The sequence below is a fragment of the Halichoeres trimaculatus genome, unplaced genomic scaffold (assembly GCF_033239565.1).
Source record: "Halichoeres trimaculatus isolate MK-OKI-2021-1 unplaced genomic scaffold, fHalTri1.1 fHalTri1_scaffold_5, whole genome shotgun sequence".
Classification (NCBI taxonomy): Eukaryota; Metazoa; Chordata; class Actinopteri; order Labriformes; family Labridae; genus Halichoeres; species Halichoeres trimaculatus.
In genome coordinates, this window is record NW_027437183.1 from 16,798,960 (window position 1) to 16,820,329 (window position 21,370).

A 21,370-nucleotide genomic window follows, 5' to 3' on the forward strand; every position below is an offset into this window, starting at 1 on the left:
AATACTGGACATGGTCAGAGATGTGTGTGTGTGTGTGTGTGCGTGTGTGTGTGTGTGTGTGTGTGTGTGTGTGTGTGTGTGTGTGTGTGTGTGTGTGTGTGTGTGTGTGTGTGTGTGTGTGGTCAGAACTGTGCGGTTCCTGTGTGCCTAGGAGCTGCTCACCACAGCCTCTAATGAACACTGAAGCCTTGTCAGGAGGACACAAATCACTGGGCCAGCTCCAGCTCCCATAATGCAATTTTACTGGGCAAAATGACACTGCTGATTCAAGGTGACTCTACTAATCCCTTTTGGCTCATTGTACGACTTCAATGCCTATGAGCACACTCCTTCATACATGGGACGGTAATTTTTTAATGGCTCCACTGACACCGGTGATTCCTCAGACACTGTTCTCTAAGGTGGATCTACAAAGACAGATTCTAAACTGTTCGCTCTACAGGAACAGTGCACCATGTAGAGCTATGATCCATTTTTTATTTGTCTTGCACAACATTTGAGATGGAAGAGCTCTCTCCTAAATCCTAGACAGATGCAGTCTCTCAAACAGTTTCCTTACCACCATTTGGACATCTTGGATTCTTGCCACATGTGAACTTATTTTAGTTTATACAAGTGAAGCAATTTGAATGACCCAATACACTGACAGCCAGCAGAAACACGTCAGAGCTCACTGCTGTGTCACTGAAGTGGTTCTATTTATTTCCAGGTCATGTTAGCTATCACACATCATTTTTACTCCAAACAACCAGCCAATGGGGTGTATCATGGTGGTGCCTGTCTGTCAGGGAATCATTGGAGTGTATGGTGAAGCCTCCTGTCAGCGGTGATGAAGCTCAGAGGACAGCCATGCACACACTTGACCCACCTCACCTGACCGCGGCTGATGAGACCCTGACAACACAGACAGCCTGCGCAATGGGAGCAATCACAATCAAACTGGGAAGGCACCAGCACTCCCAAACAAACCTGTCTCTGTTTTGTTTCATACGATCTCCTACCCATACAATTTGCAGTCACCTTTTATTCTGCCTCACTCCCAGGTTTCCACTTTAAGCCTATTGTTCTTCTTAACCTTACCAATTTATTTTGACCATTTGATGCCACAGTTATATTCTGTCAAGAACATCAACCCAATAAAGAGATTAATAAATGGATCCGAGCCAAAGATTGTAAAACATGGACAACACAATATTCTCTCATAAGTGAAGCTAAAGTTTTTTTCTCCTACTGGCTGCACTGGAGATCATAAAGCCAGCCTCATCAATTATAAAATATGGAACATGGGTCAAACTAGAAATTAAAATACATTTTATATTTTTTTCAGGCATCATTATTAGTTTCCATGTATGTACAAGTGTAAATTTCAGATAAAATTATTCATTAAGTTATCCAGATAGCAGGGGATGTGACGGTTAATGTAACGGATGTAAACAAAAGAATCACTTCATTCTCATAAACCATGCCTGTCCTTTTCAAATTAAAAGTCCTCTGCCTTAGACTTCACCTATTGTTGCTTCCTTAATTTTTTTACAGGTCAGATAGATGTGTGCCTTGTCTAGTGCCGTGGTTTCAAAAACTTTTCTTAAGACCTACCTTTGATAGATTGAAAAAAAATTCAAGCCATCCCTTACAGTGTCTATAATAAGTATTTAGCCCCCTTGGATGTTTTACCCTTTTATGCTTTCATAAATCAATCATGGTCAGTAAAATTAGGTTTTTTTCACACAAAAATTTCTTGGAAAAAACTCTTTAATGCCAAAGTGAAAACAGATTTCTACTAAGTCAATGAAACAAAACTATATAACAAAAATAACTATGTGCATAAATATTCACCTTATTTTAAGTTAATGGTCTTATTCCAATTGGTGCCAATTGTCTCACAATTTGTGAAAAGACTATCACTTGAGTGGTGTGGGTGTGTCTCAAGTGACTGAGGTATAAAACGGCTGTGTCTAGAGGGTATAGAGACTGGCTGATCAGTAGTCCCGGCAACCATTACACCATGAAGACAGAAGAACGCGACTCAGGGAAAGAGTTCTTTAAAAGTACAAGTCAGGACATGGATACAAAAAACTTCAGTGGAATCAATCATCAGGAAATTGAGGGAACAAGGCACATGTGTGAATTTGCCAAGATCAGGCCATCTTCGTAAACTGAGTGAATGTGCAAGAAGGAGACTAGTGAGAGAAGCCACCAAGGCTCTCTCGACCACTTCTAAAGAGTTACTTCAGCTGCTGAGATGGGAGAGACTTTGCATATAGAAACTAATCTATTGGAGAGTAGCAATGAGAAAGCTACCGTTGAAGAAAACTCATTTTAGATCTTGACAAAAGTTTGCAAAAAGGCATGCTGAGGGCCCCATGATCCAGTGGAAGAAGGGTCTTTGAGCCGATGAGACCAAAATTGAGCTTTTGGCCTTAAAATAAGATGTTATGTTTGGCAAAAACCAATCACTGCATATCAACAAAAGCACAGCATCCTCTCTGCGAAGCATGGTGGTGGCAGCATCATGCTGTGGGGATATTCCTCAGCAGCTGGAAGACTTGCAAAGGTAGAGGCCAGAATGATGCTACAGAATACACTGAAATCCTGGGGGACAATCTTATGCTGTCTGCAGTAGAACTACAGCCTGGGAGAAGATTCAGTTACCAGCAAGACAATTATCCGAAGCACACAGCAAAAACTACACAAGAATGGTTTAAAAAGAATAAGATGAATGTTCTGTAGTGGCCAAGTCAACGCCAAGACCCCAATCCTAGAGAAAATTTGTGGCTGGACTTGAAAAGGGCTGTTCATGGCCGATCCCAGCACAATCTGACAGAGCTTGAACAGTTTTGCAAAGAAGAAAGGAGCAAAATTGCAGTGTGCAGAAGTGCAAGACTGACTGAAACTTATCCATGCACACTTTGTGCTGTAATTGCAGTCGAAGGTACACCTACTAAATATTGGCTTGAAAGGAGGGATTAGTTATGCAAACAATTATTTTTCTTTATATAGTTGTGTTTCATTAACAGTACTTTGTAGAAATCTGTTTTTGCTTTGACATTACTTTTTTTTTTAATGTGTGAAAAAAGCCAAATTTTATTGACCATGATTGATTTACGAAAGCAGTAAAAGGGTAAAACACTCAAGGAGGATGAATACTTATTTTAGGCACTGTACATCTTATGGTCACAACCTCCGAAACACATTACCCTACATGTCCAAGGTTAGAAATTTCCCATTTCTTTGCAGTTTTTTGGGGAAAAAAATCACAAAAATACAAAATTGCAATTTCCAGTGAATGACATGGACCTGAAAACCAAATATTCATATCTACAGTGAAGGCAACGGAAAGTGACATAGCAACATGCAACCTCCAAATTTTGAATCTATGGGCAGTGGACTGTAGGTAAAGGTGAAGCCAAGGATGAGCTATGACTCATAGTTTCCTGTCTTTCTATAAGTCACTATGATATTTGATGTGCATTACATTTATGTTGCAGTCCCTCTACACAACTTGCCAGGACTGCAGCTGCAGGTGTAGGTGGGGGGGGGGGGGGGGGGGGGGGGTTCCATTATCACTAGTTTAGTGGGGTGTGACATTAGTCCCTTGACCTCGCCAGCCATATCCCCTCTTCATATGCCTTAATTCCCTAATAACTCACCACCATGTTGTATTTTGGCTTCACTTTTTTTACACTGAGGGGAAGATTGAGGCACGTTTGTTTTGTTAAAATAGAGTCAATGATGTGAAAATAAGGATACTGTCCACACACACTGTTCTAGGACAAAACTGCTCTCTTAAATTAGAATATGGGAGTATGTATATATGGTTTCTGTGAACCATGTGAGGGTGCTGAAAATAGGCCTTGCACTGGTAATACACCCTGTCTACATGATGGATGGTGGCCCTCCTTTTGTTTAACCTCTTTAGAATACTAAAAAACACCAAGTCAAGTATCACTTGGCCCTAAATTTCCTTGTGTCTGAACTCAACTGAAACTAAAATGAATAGAGTGACAAAAAGTTTTTATCTATGCACATAAGTTTGGGCAAAAAATGCTGCTATAATGAAGCTGCTAAAGGCATTAAAAGGGAAAAAAACATTAAAAAGATAGCATTGTTAAATGTCTGAGTGATTGGTGCCAGTGTAGGTTCAGATAAAATAGATTAGTAAGGACAAAGAGTTTGTCAGTTTAAAAGTGAAAAATTAAATTCTGGTCAAAGAATTTGTCCGTGTGCTTGACCATTTACTGCTGGAGGAGACATATACTTTTTATTTTCCATGAAGGCTTGGAGGAAAATCAATAGATCCTTTTTTAGCTGGGTGCAGTTCAGTACTCCAGACACCAGCCCTTCCAGGGAAAAAATGAATGTTGCCAAACACTAAGGGCCTACGTGTGCTCCCTTTTTTTTTTCTTTTTGTTCATTTAAATTTTACAATGACAGTTGTCAGAATATTTTCTAATTATTAGTTTTCTGGGTTTTGTTTTTGCTTTTTTAACCTCAATGATGCAGTGAACCAGTGTAACGGTTTCTGTCCCTTGCTATTCAGGCCCCACAAGTGCTTTCCATCTCAGTCAGGTTTAGCTTGCCAGCGTCCTGCCCTTTCAAAGATGCACAGCGGCTTGATGGCTGGTTTGTTCTATTAGCATCAGAATGGGCAGGTCCAATCTCTAAGTGGGCAGAGCTGCATGTAATCCCATCAAAACGGAGAACCCATGACCTCATCTGAGAGGCAGAGGCAAAAGTAGCCCGGGACGTCTTCCGTTAGGAGATTTCATCAAACACTGATGCCATTACTGACTGAGCGGAGGAGCAGGAAGAGGACAAGAGAGAGTGGGGGTTGGGGGATGTATGAGAAGTATCATTTCAGAATAATAAACAGAGACAAACATCAAGAGAGAGGAAGAAAACGGACATATCCCTGAATGGTTCTATATAAGAAATGCATAAAGTGTTAAAACATATTTGAAAGCATCTAGGCCTCTTTTGACACCTTCATTCAACATTTCAAGTTTCATCATCAAAGATAAAACTTCAAAAGCAGAACAGATTGCAAACCATGCCTACATTACATCACATAGATTCATGGAGCAGCTGCAGTCAGTTGGCGCCTGCCTTTCCTCCCCTCTATCAATATTAGAATTGACTTTAAAATCTGCCCTGCTCATCATAGTTACAAAAAAGGAAATTCTCCAGTGTATTTAAACATCTCTAATCTGAACTACTCGATGGAAATCCTAAAGCAAGCAGACGGCTTGTCTTGATTTCTTCGTAAATTAAAGGCAGGGGTGTCACAACTGAAAGATAAATACTTTGTCTTTACACAATGCAAAAAGTTAAATCCAACTCAGAGAATTACATTATGTAAACTCCATTTTGCTTTTGTTTTATCAGACTAATAACAGTTTGATCTTCTGAGCAAACATATGGTCTCTCCACCTTGCAAGATTTCTGTGCTGATATTTCCAGTACGGAAAAAACACAATGTCCCAACACATCTGTCTGGTGCAGAGCTTACCCTTTATGTTCAAACAATTAAAATCTATGAGAAAGCAAAAGACACAAGGCTTTGCACAAACACTGCAAAATATGAAAAATGTAAAATGCGTTATTTGGATCTCAAAGTTTTCAACAGCTTCATGGACCTGTACTTTGTACTCCAAGTTCTTTTAAAAGAGAAAAGCTTGGAATATCTGTCTTCTCAAAAGAGCGTGTGACTGTGCATCAACTTTAGAAAAACAACAAAATTACAGGTTTGCGGATGCTTGACATGGAGATAGATCTGAATAGAGATGATAGACATTCAGAATTACGATCCTTTCATCCATTACATCCTTTTTATCCTATTGGAAAGAAATTTTCATCAAGTTGACGGCAATAAGAAAAGCGCTAAATGAGTGAGACCTGCAACCTGCAATCACTCTCACTCACCCAACCCTTTTTTTTTTCATTGCTGGACACATTCAGTGTAAACCTGCAGCACCACTACAGCAGCCTTCAGACTGCAAACAAAGCACTTTGCCACAGCTTTCCAGTTCACCGGCTGTGTGCCTGTCAATCGCTCACTGCCTCTCGAGGTGCAGTTCACGGATGAGTCAGTTGCCTGCTCCAGCATCCTCTACTCTTTTTGGCGGCAGTGCAGAGTGCTTTAACTGCCCCGGGGCAGGTGGCTGAATTGCACTACAGAGTGCACTGTCCGCAACCCACAACCCCAAACTCTGCTCTGAACCAGGCTCCAGTCTGTGATCATCACAAACAGAAACAACTGCACAGGACTTCATTATCAGTTCTAGTTTGTAAATCCATTGATAGACCAAATGCTTTCAATTTTCATCAGATTTATTAAAATCTGTGGGCTTTACAGAAATGTTGCCACAATCTAATACTAAGCTAATTAAATTCCACAGTTAAAAGTACAAATTGGTAACAGAAAACTCAGTTCACCCCTTTTATTTAATGTTCATTTTTGTGGCTTTAATTTACTTAAACATGCCAATTTCTACTTTTGCATGAGTATTACTGACCAATGGGAATGAGGAAAAAACATGCCAGGTCACGCTCCAAACTTTTAACAAAGATGCGCAAACGTATGAATTAATAATAAGATAACACAACTTTCATATAGCCTAAGTTGGTGATTTTTAAAATACCTTAAGCACGACATTTCTTAGTCCCTTAAAAGCTCGCCATTAAACTGTTCGTTGAAAATACGTGATCTTACTTCAACTAGGAAGTATCACACTGCATGTTTTAGGAAAAAAGTAGTCATCACTTACCTTCATTTATGGCGAGAAGAGTGGGTTGAGCTGGTAGTTACCCATTGCATCGAACTCCGCTTTGCTTTATGGGAAAAACAAATCTTGTGGGCTTTTTACTGTAGAATAAGATCAGAGGTAATTGCAAGCGCACGACAGTGAGCTTTTTTCGATGCAGTCAGTCCTCCCTCGCTGCAGCACTTCAGGGTAGAGAGGGAGAGACGGAGAGAGCTGGTGGAGGAGAGAGGGAGAAGGGGGCAGCGTGATCAATAATTGCACTTCATTGAGTGATGCGGGTAATTCCATATGATGGAACCATCTAGTTAGGTGACCGAATGACGCGGAACACCGCAACGCATGAATGCTGAGCAGATAAGGAAGGGCTAAACTCAAGCGTGCTATAGTTGCACGGACGCGTGTGAACGTGGACAGTGAACACAAGTTTCAGTGTAGGAGAATTGTTTCTACTGGACAAACTACCCTGAGCTTCTGAAGGAGGATAATAAATGTACGGCTTAAGACAAAACCGCCGCTTCTCCAGAAAGTTTCATTGTCCGCACGTGTGAGCTGCAGGGTTGGTCTGGATCTAGTTTCTCTTTATACTGGCTGCGCAGTGATTTTTTTGTCCCGTTTGATGCTCATTCATTGCTGTAACTGCTTACACAGAAGTTGTGGTGTCTGTCTGGGACCTCACCTTGATGCAGAGTACAGAAGCTTCACAATGCATTTTAACGACGGCCCCTGCTCTGCTCACAAACACCTGCAAGTTCCAGCGTGACTGTGCCAGCTTTGGACGATGGTGCATTCAGGGACGGTATCGTTCATCCTGCTGGTTTGCTGAATTGTGTCATGAAAGATACATGCTGTAGCTCTGCCAGTCACGGTTGCATACGTAAAACCCTACATCTTACAATATCCTTACTTTTCTCCACTGAAACATCACTAAAGCAAATGACAAGAAAAATCATTCTGTGATTTGTTGTCCATAATTCAGCGTTTGACTATAGCTTCTAAGTTATCCAACAAAAATGCTGAGAGTGCAGAGAGGGCTAACATGAAACATGTTTTTCAAGCACACTTTTGACTACACCAAAAGAAAACTAACTTAAGGACTGAGAGAATGCAATTTATATATCCTCAAAATCCCCTGAAAACATTCCTAACTCAGCTCCAGGTTTTTTTGTTTGTTTGTTTTCCTGACTAAAATGGGGTCAGCCCTTGTGATCCCACATTTCTAGAAAATTGACGAAATTATTGTGTTTCTTTCAATTTAGGCCCTATCCTATCCTATCCTGGCATATAGATGTGAACCCCAAATTTCATCTTATTTTCATTTCATCAAGTCATATAAACAAATCTTAGAAATATGGGAACTGTGGAACCATAGGGCTGTGGCAACACTGACCTCCAGAACTGTATCACATTAACTCCGGGCTGATTCCAGCAACTCACCAGAAAAGGGATTAAAAAAAGTTATATTTAAAAAAAAAAAAAAAAAAAAATCAGGATCATAAATTGAATAAAGAAAATCAAGATTTATATGACAGAAACAAAATGTTTGCAATTTGCAATGGAAAATGAATTTGCAAAAAAGAAATAGACAGTAGTTGTACCTGAGGTAATGAACTGGTATTTTTATCTTATTGTAACATATTGTTTCCTATGGTACCCTATCCAGTACAACTGTGTAGTACCATATTGCATCCTATCAATCACATCAGTTTGTATTGTATTAAATGCATATCATACAGAACTTAATTGCATGTATCCCACAGTATTGTATTGTATCACATAGTATTGTATCATAGCACAGAGCGTGATTGTGTATCATATAACATGTATTGTTGTATATTATCTTATTCTGTCATATTACCCTGAGCCCTATAGTATGGCATCCTGTCCCAAATCATTTTGAATTTTGTAATATTGTACTAAGCTGTTTGAGATAAGCATTAGCTTTTATGGTGTTGTGTTGTGCCATATATTGTCATTTTCCAATACTATTATTTTCTTAGAATACAGTGGATAACTGTATCATATAATAATACATTGTGTTTCAACATACCATATTGCATGGGCCTATTCATATTTAACTTTGTAAGGCTCTGTTGATGCATGGCCACACCCTCAGTACTCATCTTAAGTTGTTCATTTTCATGTACAGTTTAATTTGACAGCATAAAGTAGCCGCTACAGTAAGTGAAGGCCTTGGTTTTTAGTTACAGTCTCAGTATGGAGAACCACTTTCATTCTTTTTATGTCCACCAAAAATGACCGCAGAGGGAGTAATGCTATTGACGAGCACCACACAAAGATTACACAATGCTGTTACAATAATTGCATAACCTAGCAGGCTCTCAGAGATAAGTAGGCTCTTTGGATGAAGTGTGAGACAGTGACTGCCTGTGTGCCTGCGATGTCAGATCCAAACGCCTCTGAAACCTGCAAGAGGTTCCCAGAGAAAGAGAGTGAGGGGGAAAAGGGATAACACACTGATGCAAGCAAAGGGACACTCAGCCTTTTAGTATCCACATCATTACAGCCAAAGTGTACCAGCTCTACGAGAAAAACTTGTTCCACTGCAAAAATGACAAACTCTGTCAAATATTATTTACCACCCATCTGAGTCCTTAGTTTCCTTTTTCACCTTTATCATGCTGGAATACTTCAGCAGGAGATAATACATGATGTAGCCTCCTGATACATTTTTGTGCTGAGTTTAAACACAGGTCAGGAATTTTATACTGTGCATCATATTCATTACAAAAGATACTGAAAAGGTTTGTTAACGATGCACACTCAACAGCACGCAATGACACACACACACACACACACACACACACACACACACACACACACACACAAACAAAAAGTGAGGCTTCTATTCAAGCCACTGAATTTGATGATTCACAGAAGCAGTGACCTAAGGCTTGGGACATTCACTGCTTTTGATTCTGAGTTGGGAGACAAACCCCCCTGAAGCCATAAGACTCCATTTACTACTGCTGCAGAGCTGAGGAGCACTTAGCTTAATGTACGGGACAGTAGAATGACCCTCACACACACACACACACACACACACACGCACACACACACGCACACACACACACAGAGTGACTGCCGATGCTCTCAGTTTTGCTGTATGACTCTTATTTATTACACACATGCACACAATCACTGAAGGTGCTTATGAATGCAAGTCTTTTTTTTACCACAGGAAAGATACAATCAATATCATATTCCCGTTTCCTGGAGCTTCGAGGTTAGACACGGACATATATAAAGAATAGCTGTCAAATTGATTAATTTCTGTGCCACTGTCAGTGAATGTTGCCTGATATTGGTGGTAAGTGGCAGTGCTATAATCCCATACAGTTCTGCCGCCAAAGCAATTCACCTTCCTGTTCATCCAATTTATTTTCCCTTCATAGTACATATGAACTTCATAGCTTTTAATACATAGGCAGCCATTCATGCACATTGTCATAGAAAATACAATTTACTGACTGCATTTTGCTTCTCTGAGACAGATTTGAATGGATTTCGCTCGCTGTGTTATCTTTATGGTATTTTGTGTAAAACTTTAGTATTTCTAATATAGCAGGTGTACAATAAAATACAGAAAAAAAAGATCAATTAGGCTTTTATCTACCATTTTGTTATGTGGTACACTCCCCACCCTTCCCACTACTTCCCAAGAAAGGCTAGTGAACACAATATCACAAGTTAAGGTAAGCTAGTTTATTTACCTCGGACAAAAGCAGTGCCTAGAATAACAAACAAAAATACGCACCCCTAAATCCCTGAACTTACTTAAAAGCGAACAAAAGTATTAAACAAACGATGGACAGATTTCTTATCTAAACTAGATTAAAAAATAAATTTAAAACCCAAATGAAAGGCTCCTCTCTCCTACCAAACTGCTCCCATGCATAGAAAGTTTTAAATAACCTCACAAACTCCTACATCTCTCAGAATATGGTCCTTTGTCCGGACCAGCAGAGGTAAAAGATGGCCGAGCTTCTGCCAGGTGTTGCTTAAAAGGAGTGATGTCCTCAGCTTCTCCTGGTCCCGACAAAGCAGTCACTCTCACAGGACCCAGTCACTGCTCTCTACCTGCCGCACACACACACAGACACACACAATAAATGACACATAATGACTGAGGATCACCACATCTCCCCACACAAAATGATCAAACATTTCCCCCAAGAAATCTTTGATTTTAACACACTGAAAAGGCATCATCCATGACATGATCTGAGTCCTGTTGGATTTGTTACATCCATGCAGTGACTAATACTAGTGAATACATCAGTTGAAATTGAACTGGTTGCAATTATGCGTAATTCTTTTACTACTACAACTTTTCTCATATAAGTTTGTATTTTTCTTGCAGACTATCAACCTAAAATGAAATTTTTACATGCAGTGCCAGCTTTCTTTGTGAAATGACTTGAGAGGTGGAGGTGGACTGGAACAACTGTCTGCTGCTTATCGTCATCTGGATTAAAAGAAAAGGATGTGGACACTGATGGAAATTGTTTTTGCTTTGAGGAGATAAAGCTCAGGCTAACTGATTTAGTCCCCATCTTCTCTTACAGACTCTCCTGCTCATCTGAACTTATACTGTTGACATTGTATGTACTAGAGTCAGCAATTATCTTTCTATACCGGCATGTAATGTCAAGGGTCCCTGTCAGCAAATACCATCTTCAAAAAAAGGCATTCATGATGTGTGTACAAGTGCTGGCAAATTTGGTCTCTGAGCGTTCTTAAAGCAAAACAAAAGGACGCTGGTGTCACAGATACAGAGATGTGATGGATTAGAGTGTCCCAAGGGGGAAGTCCAGCTCCATCAAAATGTAATGAAAACTAATCTGAAAACAGCAGGCAGCTGTGAATAACTGGAGGATGAGGTCTGGCAACATTACATTCACAGAGAGGTCATCATTGTCTGGCATGGGAGAAAAATGGGTTGATAACATTACGATTGATGGTGGCACATTAGTTGTTGTCTACAGGAGTTATGGCTGTCTGTAAATACGTCTGACTTAAAATCGATGAAGGGCAGAAACAATTCCACTCCGAGTGTGTAATCTGGTTTCACATTTGTAATGCAAGAAAAGACAATTACAAGGAAACAATGGAATAGGACCTGGAAATATTATGAGGAATCTATTACAGACTTGGAAAATATACAGTAAGAGAAAGTTCTGTAACAAAGTCAGCTTTCATAAGCACAGAACATTATTTCCTAATTTCTGCTCTCTCTACCATTGCAAGGTCCTGAATAGTCTAACGTACCTGAGCTAAAATACCAGAGGGAAGAAAGTCAAATGGATTGTGATTATTGTCCTGGAACAGATTGAACAGGCTATGAGAGGAGAATGTGAGCTGAATCCCATTTCAACACATAGACCCAGGTGCATTTCTTTTGCTGAAAGGAAGGTGAAATTTACAAAAGAGGTCTGAAGAAGGATTCAAGGCAGTAATGTTTGCTTTAATCCAGCAAACATTATAGATTATTCCTTTTGTCTGCAAACAAAGGAAAACATCTGCAGGGTGGGCACAGATTTAAGGTCTGTCTCTATCCCCTGCATGTTAAACTTATTTCTTGGCTATTGTTTATAACTTTGTGGATGTAATATCTTGGTCACAGGATTGGTAATAAATCTCTTTTTCTTTATCTTTATCTATTGAGTATTTCATGATTTGAGATGGAAAATTGATTTAAGATTAACACAAATCCATCAACACACTAGACACAACAAGAGTAAATATATGTAGGTATAGCATATGTATTAATTGTACTTCAAAACAAATAAATACTTATGCCAAGCAGCTCGTGTTTCAGTGGTTTAGAGATGCAGTTTAATATCAGTTGCACGAAGAAAAATCAGAGAAACTGACAAGCCAAGCTGGGGTGACAAAAAATCAGCCTAACAGAGAAATTGTGAAGAACACATCACCAAAACCTTTCAAAGCATGTGAATCATCTGCTCTGAAAGGAAGTAAGTAATCTGTGGGAGCTATGGCTTCCTGTCATTCAACAGGAAACCTCCATTCCCCACAGAGCAGCGAGGATTATCCTCTGTGCCTCACGGTTCTGGTTCAAATTCATGTGCCTGCATCAACTGTCAAGACATGTAATAGTAAAAACTCTGTGTGTGGGGAGGGGGGTTGGAGGTACCTGTGTATGTGTGCTAAAGGGTGTTAACACAAGCTAAAATATGTTCAGTATTTGATATGTTGAATTCTATCAGATTGACTTCTCAAATCTCATACCAAACATGGCTGATCAAATGCCAGCTGTTTTTGTTTGTTTGTTTGTTTTATTTTGTTTATTCCCTGGCAGATTATTGCACTGTCACCAGTGTCACATCCCTGCGTAACCTCGTTCCAAAGTCAGCCTTTATAACAATGCTGACAGGACACCTTCGGACAGTGAAGTACTCTCAGCACTCAGCCAGGTGGTGAGGAGGCTCCAGTCCAACAGTGCTGCCTGCAGCTCTGCCTCGGCTGAGAAGGACCATATGTCTCCTCTCTCTAGAGTCTGTCCCATTCGAGGGCTGCCAAGCCCTTAGGCCTCTCCCACATATGTGACTTAATACTGTTAAGCACTGCAGGTCTCTGAGGGTTAGCAATCATTGTACTTTAGTGAGTTTTTGCCCAAATGAAAAAAAGAGACATGGCCACAGGGAGGTTCACAGGGTGGTGGTATTCCCCAAAGACTTACACCTTCTTTAAAAGACAGGTAAGGTTTTCTGTCTTGTGACAGTTTTAATCAGCTTATCTCTTTGCAGCATGTCAGGCTACTCTTGAAAGGCTGCTGCTTCTCTGAATGGGTCTAGCTAGTCATGTGTAAATATTAGATTTTTGGGGCTGGTAATTCATGTGTATACTTACAGCAAAGGTAAGGCAGAATTATCTCTGTAGGCACATCATGTAGACCTAGTCCGTTTCATTGCAATTATTTGGGTATATTCCTTCTGCTATGACTGTTGGAGCCTGAAATTCATGCAGCAGCATTCCTTGAATTGCTCTTGGCTGATCGCAGCTGATTCCATGTAGCAAATGATGAAGAAAGAAAGTGGGTGTGTTTCATCAAATAACAAATAAATAAATCGCTGGTTGAGTACACAGGGAGAAAATGCAGCCTTAGTCTTGTATTTGTGTTGTAGTGATTTTGACTGCGGCAAGCTTACAGTCTATGGGTGAACCTCGCGTTGTTCCGCTTACCGTTACCACGGAAACGTTGTACCCAATCAGAGACGACTTAGAACGGTGCTGAGGAAACGGGAGCCAATCACAGCGTGTTTTGTTTAAGAGTAGGCAAGTTTCAAACGGCTAAGCAAGCGTTTTCCAACTGACGGAATAGCTCCGAGGAGCGAAAAAAGTGTGTAAGTTTTTGAGGAATATCTGTTTTAGTGAGCATTGATAACGTTAGTCAATATCTGTGGTTTATGTAGGGACATTGTTTCATTCGTATAATTTGCTGTAAAGTAAGTGTAAAACATCAACCTGCGTTTCAAGTTGAATGTATCTGGAAAGGAAACGTGTATCACTGTTTTTATACTCATGGTAACTATAACTTGTCTTGGTAGAAAGTACGTAAATGAGGGATACACGTTGCCTTACTTTACAAGGTTGTGTTGCAGATAGTATTTCCAGAAACTAATGTATTTAGACCTACTGTAACCTAGATGTCGTCAGACGAAGAGGAACCAACAAGTCCTGTTCTGCCCAAGGACTCTGATCGGGGCAGCTCGGTCTCCTCTGAGCTTCAGGTGATTAAGAAAACTAATACATAATAAATGTTTGGTTGTGTGTTCCTCAAATGTTTCCACGCTGCAAAATGTGTGACACATTCCAATATTTCAATATACACCCAGTTTCATGGACAACACACTTACAATAACTGTTTGACAGCTTATGTTGCTGTCTTTTATTTGTTTACATAAAAACTTATCTCTGTACGTTTAACTTATTCTGTTTTTGTCAATACAGAGTGTGGTCAAACAGATTTCAACTGCTTGAGTGTGTACAGATAGTTGGCCAATAAAGCAGATTGTGACTTTATTTCCAACCCTTCCCTGGGCCTTAAAATCATAAACTGGGACTAAACTGAAATCAAAACCAAAATTGTGATCGGTTGAAAGGAAAAAATATTAATCAAAATTAAAAACTAACTTTTTGCTTTTTGTGGATTAAAAGGATGAGTATGAGGAGCTTCTCCGCTATGCTGTGGTCACCCCCAAGCTTGAGACACTTACAGCTGCTCACATGCAGCGGCTTGGTGCCTCACATCTGTCTGCGGAGGGTCGGACTTCCCAGCGAAAAGATGAGCCAAAATCACAGCGCCCAGCAGGTACCTAAAGTTCCTCTTGTGTGTTGGACACTTTAACACACACACACACACACACACACACACACACACACACACACACACACACACATTTCTCTAAGCCTTTCTGACAGAAACATATCTTGAGCCCTTCCAGACACTCTCTTCATCAAATGATCAGCTGTCAAAAAGGATTTAGTATCACGACATAGAAAAATTATAGTGCTTTATCAGCCTCATATTTTTATCGAGTAAACCAGTCTAGTCATGATGGGTATGATATCAGCTTGTCAGATTGTCTTCCCTATCTCTTTCCCCAAAGATACCTACATCTTAAACAGTCCATCAGCCTCCCCTTCAGCTAGAGCTCCAGCTGTAGCTCTCATCAGAGGTTTAGTGCTTTAACTGTCATGGAGCAGTGCACAGGGATGTAGAGAGCAGACAGACGATTGGTAATGATCTTCTGGCTCTCTGCCCGTACTGCTCTTTAGAGTGCTGGCCTTCCCTCCCTGCAGGATTTAATTAAGATATTGACACAAATGCATTCCTGGACAAGGAGCAGTGCTCATCTTATTCAGCATTCTTGCCAGAACCTTTTTTTTTCTTTCTAACTGTCTTTGTTTTTCTGACTTTTATCTTCACTGTGCCCCCTTTTGATTTTATTCAACTATTGAGGTTAAAAAACAAAATCATTCAACAACATTCCCTTCTATCCTTTCTACAAGATGCAGCCTCTGAAACAAAGGATGGAAGGCCTTTAAGTAAGGATGTGAGATTATCACCAGCTTCCCCTCTGATTGTTGAGCCCCGCACACACTCAAGAGCCTCTCATGGTAAATCAAATCAAGACATACAAAGAAGTAGAATGGTTAAGTCTATAAGATATTTTACTTAAAATTCTCTTATTTTTTATTTAAAACCAAAGAGAAAAAGCAAACATTCACTTTCAAATTGTTTCATTTTCTGATCAATCTGTGTTTTTGTTTTTTGTTTTCAATTACTTTTACTCTCAGCTGAGGAGGTAGAGGGTCGTTCATCTAGTAGAGCATCAGCCCTCTCAAACGCTCCCTCAGACAGGTTACAGACGCCATCTGATAGGTCTAGGTCAAACAGCCCAGACCCCCTTGAGGCCAGTGTGACAGAGCTTTTTATCTCAGAGGAGAACATAAGCAAGATGGAGAACATTCTTGAAACATGGAGCCACAACCTGAAGGTTAGTCTGCTTAGTCATACTTTCCTTTCACAGTTCATCAGTTCTTGGCTTAAATTTGCATGGATCCTAGCAAAGATACTGTCTTATGGCTCTACAAAAAGCTGAGTCATTAGTTAAGAATATTTGCAGTAATGTAAAATGCAGTATTGTTCTGCTTATGGCATTCACATTTTTGCAAAATCAAGTGTTACAAGCTACATGATTGTAGCTTTTGTGTTTATACCAAAATGAGGCATTTAGAGATTTAGAGTAAATAAATTCTCTGGACAATCTTAATGGATGGTGGTGAGGTTGAAGTCATATATTATCAAGACACTATAAGTGGCTTGAGTCTTAGAAGGCTCTTGGAATAGGATGGCAGCTCTACTCTTCAAGGTTACAAGTGACCTTTTAATCATGTGTCTGATCTTGGAGGGAGTGAGTGCCTGGACATGGATGTTTCTCCTGCCCTTTTCCTCTAATGCTTCTCTGCTCACTCATGGAGGGCAGATGACAACCAATCAACTGCAGAGTGTTGCTTATAAAAGTCGCCTTTAAAAGGCAGTGATGGCCTGTAGACCAGAATCACATCACATTTGTGGTTACTAGTTTTGTGTATTTTGGTAGTGTTATTAAATTGGATATATTTAGAATTAATTCAACAAAGCAAGACTAACGTATCTGCCAAGTCTTAATATTTTGACACTTTTTCCCCAAACTGCTGGAGATGTTAGTACACCTGTCTGTATTTTCCAAAGCTTATCACACTGTGACCATCCTTCATTCTTCTTCCTCATTAGTCGAATGTACTGACTGAGCTCAGGAAGTGGAAGCTGGCATTCAAAGAGCAACACAAGCTGGAGATGAGGAAAGAGAGGGAGAGGCATACAGCCCAAACAGCTGGTCTTCAGTCTGAATTAGACAGTCTGAGGGAACTGCTACAAACCTACGAGACCTCCAACCAGAGGAAAGATGAGGTGACTGCACACATTTTTATCTGCTTTCTTCAGAATGTGAGAGTTTATGGAAAAATACCAGCTTAAGATTGTATTATTTAGTTGTAAAACTTGCTGTTGAACAGACTGGGATTTAACCATGCTAGACCAAACTTATACTTGTATCTTTACTCACTTTCACATGACTTCTCTACTATTAATATTCTTCCTGCACTGGAAAGAGAGAACGTAAGCACATTTTTCTGTTTTTTGAACTTACAAGTTTACTGTGTAAATGTGTCTCAGGTGATAGTCAACCTGAGCCAGGTGTTGGACAGACAAAAAGAAAGGCTTGAAAAGATGAGGGCTTTCACCCACTGGAGACTTCAACATGCCGAGGCTAAAGAAGAGGTAAACTGATAACATTGTGGCATTTCCTATAGGTTAAAAACCGATTTGAGGATAGGTGAAAAGAAGGAGTGGGTGGGTGTTTTCTAAGGCTTTTGTATAGATAAGAGAGGGCTGGTATGATGTAAAATCTTCAACTCAGTCAACGTGTATAACACACTACTGTCTCTCTTACCTAATTTTCAAGACCAGGAGAATTCACATACTGTAGATTGTATAAGTTAAATCAACAGAGGAGTTTGTCTTTTACATGTAATGAACTCAGCATTGTTGTGTTACTGTCCATCTAGTTTTGTCAGAATGTCACTAATCACTGAACATGCCACGTTACTGGCCCAAAATCTCCTTTTACAAAACTCTTCTATGTAAAATCTTGTAAGGACAATGTGTTTCTTAACTTACTGTACACGAAACAAATAATAATATTTAAAGACAAAAGTATGAGTTATGTTTTATAGTCATAAAAAGCTGTTAATGCCATTTAGATAAGATAGAAAAACTAGTGAAGGACACTCAGATCTGTCTAAACCATGACACAGAAAAAGCTTCACAGTAGAAAACGAACATCACCTGCACAGTAATCAACGATGGGAGTAATTATTTCGTTGTGAATATTTTCATGCTCTCGTGGCTCCCCCCCAGGCTCATGCTGCTCAAGCAGCACGGCAGCACTACAACAGGCAGCTGAAGAAGAAGGTGTGGTTAGGCTGGCAGTCTCTGGTCCAGAAACACTGGAAGGTCAGACTGGAGCGGGCCTGTCGTGCAAGGGCTGAGGAGGTCTGCACCCAACTGTCTGCAGAGTATGAGGCCAAGCTGGCAGAGGTGAGTAAGCAAACCTGTGGCTGGATATGTGTTTGGTGGTTCATCTTAGATTAATTTAATCATCACAACACCTTATGAGGGCACCATGTATTTTTAAGAAATAGATTGTAAATAAAGAAAACAGTGTTTTCATGATTTTCCCCTCACCCTGTTAACTGTCTCCACAGCACTGTGATGCTATAGAGAAAGCCCAGACAGAGATTCAGAGACTACGACTTGAACGAGAGCGCTATGAAGAATCAATGAAGAAAGCCTTCATGAGGGGCGTCTGCGCTCTCAACATGGAGGCTCTTGGCATGTTCCACACATCAGAAGGACGACCACAGCAGCCCCCACTTCATGATCCACATGGTTTGTATCAGAATGACTGCCATCCCAGTGAATACCCAAGCTTTAATCAACTAGATCACTGCACTGTTTTATTCTTCCCAAGGCTACAAAAATAGATTCTGGCTCCATAAAACAGACCACAAAAGTATTGTTATCCTCGTCTCTGCACTTCATTGATTTAAGCAAGCCATCAGGACTAAAGTCATTTCGCTACAGAGTGTCGCAGTGTGTCATTGACAGCTGTGCAGATGTATAAATCGATGGAATGGACAGGGTCTTTGTTGTTTTCTTGAAGTCATCACTGGCTCATCTAATGAAGTGATGGCTCTGGATGTGCTGACTGAGGACTCATTCACAAAGGTTAAACCTCACTGTATTACTCAAGAATAGACAGGGAAGTGCAATATACTAACACAAGTGTTCAGCATAATTAGGACCACAAAAAGCCCAGGTTTGTCAAGTTAGTCCACAACTTTACTGTGCTGGTGTATATTTTTAGACATATGATTGCTTGAGATGAGCTGTGGTTTGTCTTTATATTCCTCCTTATAACTGATGCTGTAGTGCCAAGCAGACTGACAAAAATATTTTGTTTGAAGTAGTATGTTGCCATATTCATTCATTCACATCATGACAGTCATCAAGGGATTTCAGTCAATTGATGGAGAGAGATTACTAGTGCAAATTTTATCAAGGATATCTTTGGAATTCTTTGTCATTGACACTTTTTTTCCCTTGCAGTAGATATTTTACCTCCTCAAGATGAGCCTTCTCCATTAGCTCAACTTCAGCCTCGTCCTGTCTCATCCACACAGTTCAGCCCTGTCCACTTTGAACGCCTAGACCCATCTCACAGTGAAGCAGAGGATATGGTGAGATACTGGAAAATTCTTACAAAAAATACTTTAAATTAAAAATCACAGTTCTTCGTGACAAAAGTTGAACAATATCTCAAGTTTCTTGTAGGAGTAATCGATCTATCACTATGATCTATCAGTCCTCCATATATAACAACTCCTATCCTTCAAACGCTGTCAGAATTTTATATGTTCTGTTTCACTGAAATAATTAGCTGTTGTTTTGTTATCTCTCTATAAATGCTAATTTCACATGTTGATGTTGATTTCCCTGTTCCTCAGGTTGGCTCTGGTGCCTCTGTGTCCAGAGAAGACGTACCCCCTTCTACAACAGTGGTACAAAGCTCATTGCCACTTGGTGGCGCTACAAGTTCCCTTAAATCGGTTGGTATTGCACATGCTGATCTATTGATTTGATTTAAAGTTTCACATGTGAAGACTATGTAATAAGTATAGAAACTAATTAAATAATAAATATCAATATATTTAGTTGGCAAAAACTTGTAATTTGCAGGCCTCTTCTTTCCTTCAGTATCAAACCTTTTTATGATATGTTTTATGCTTCAGGTCAGTGGTCGTGTTGTAACAGCCAGTCAACAAAAACCCTCAAAGACTGTAACAGCTCGCATCACTGCAAGAGCTGATGTTGCCAAGGCTGCACGCGGTAACCTCCAGGTAATGGGTGTGGCTCCGCCCATGAGCTCTGTGATAGTTGAACGCCATCTCCCAGTTACACAGGTATGTGTAAGTGTGCAGCTGTTGTCACTCTCAAATATTACTGCACTTTACTTTGCATTTATACTTTTATAAATTATGTACCTGGACTTATCTGAGCTGAACAATAACAGCTTCCTTATCATTCATTCAACAGCTAACAGTTGGCCAGGCTACTGCAGCAAAGTTTCCTCGCTCCTCCAAACACAGCCACAGCTCCACGGGGGCCAGAAGCTCCTCAAAAACACACACCAGCACGTGCCATATTCACTCCATCAAAGTAGTCGACTGACCAAACACATTCAACACAAAATTATTCTCTTTAGTTTGAAAATAGCATTTAATACAGACTTTCAAATTAGTTATGTTTTTTTAAACTTTCATTTTTTTTAACATAGTGTTGCAGAACAACACAAGACAGGTGGCAGATACAGCAAAAAAAATTATACAACACAGTGTAAAATTGCAACTACAAGTGTGCACAAAACCAAAAAACAACAAACAACTTTACAGCAAGGAATTCTGAGGATGTTAGAGAGCTGTGTGTGTGTGTGTGTGTGTGTGTGTGTGTGTGTGTGTGTGTGTGTGTGTGTGTGTGTGTGTGTGTGTGTGTGTGTGTGTGTGTGTGTGTGTGTGTGTGTGTGTGTGTGTGTGTGTGTGTGTGTGTGTGTGTGTAAGTGTGTAAGTGTGTGTGTGTGTAAGTGTGTAAGTGTGTGTGTGTGTGTGTAAAATACTTAGAAATAGTGACACTTTTTTGGAGTTTATTGTCTCCCGATTTGCTGGGCTCAATTTCACACCCGTCCCTTATAACATCACTATTGTTCAGTTTCCTTTCATAATTTTTCTCAGGAAAGAATGAAATACATGAAGAGCTCCACACTTGAGTGAATGATTTAAAAGTAATGCACAAGTGTGATAATGTATACAATGTGTAAAGATCTGTTTTAAATGTTTTTGTTTTTTTTAAATTAAGCCTGTCCAATGCCACAGATAATTTAACTTATCCAACCAAAGCCATT

The 21,370-nt window shown here is 39.9% G+C and overlaps 2 protein-coding genes across 5 annotated transcripts in view; one reads left to right on the top strand and one right to left on the bottom strand.

Moving 5' to 3' along the window:
* The window catches only part of sv2ca (synaptic vesicle glycoprotein 2Ca), a 35,036-nt gene extending 27,515 nt beyond the window's left edge, over window positions 1-7,521 (bottom strand). The window contains exons 1-2 of the mRNA XM_074670150.1: window positions 7,441-7,521; window positions 6,768-6,977 (exon numbers count right to left, since the gene is read on the bottom strand). The gene's annotated coding sequence lies outside the window, so the exon portion shown is untranslated. The remainder of the gene's footprint in view (window positions 1-6,767; window positions 6,978-7,440) is intronic.
* A 6,548-nt stretch (window positions 7,522-14,069) lies between these two features.
* On the top strand, window positions 14,070-21,300 carry poc5 (POC5 centriolar protein homolog (Chlamydomonas)). 4 transcript variants are annotated; one of them, XM_074669342.1, is made up of 13 exons: window positions 14,070-14,145; window positions 14,453-14,536; window positions 14,964-15,117; window positions 15,819-15,926; window positions 16,107-16,306; window positions 17,086-17,262; window positions 17,527-17,631; window positions 18,271-18,450; window positions 18,618-18,801; window positions 19,522-19,652; window positions 19,920-20,021; window positions 20,205-20,375; window positions 20,509-21,300. In XM_074669342.1, the coding sequence occupies exons 2-13, from the start codon at window positions 14,453-14,455 to the stop codon at window positions 20,641-20,643; spliced, it is 1,731 nt and encodes a 576-aa protein (XP_074525443.1). In that variant the 5' UTR covers window positions 14,070-14,145; the 3' UTR covers window positions 20,644-21,300. The 4 variants fall into 4 exon arrangements, with proteins under 4 accessions (XP_074525443.1, XP_074525442.1, XP_074525444.1 ...); XM_074669341.1 differs by having other exon boundaries at window positions 14,080-14,149; XM_074669343.1 differs by lacking the exon at window positions 14,070-14,145 and adding an exon at window positions 14,243-14,330 and having other exon boundaries at window positions 19,525-19,652.
* The last annotated feature ends 70 nt before the right edge of the window (window positions 21,301-21,370 follow it).

Excerpts from the sequence above, each read along its gene's own strand:
- poc5 (XM_074669340.1), top strand. Across the intron at positions 15,118-15,818 it reads AAAATCACAGCGCCCAGCAG|ATGCAGCCTCTGAAACAAAG; the intron begins GTACCTAAAGTT and ends CCTTTCTACAAG. Across the intron at positions 17,632-18,270 it reads ATGCCGAGGCTAAAGAAGAG|GCTCATGCTGCTCAAGCAGC; the intron begins GTAAACTGATAA and ends GCTCCCCCCCAG.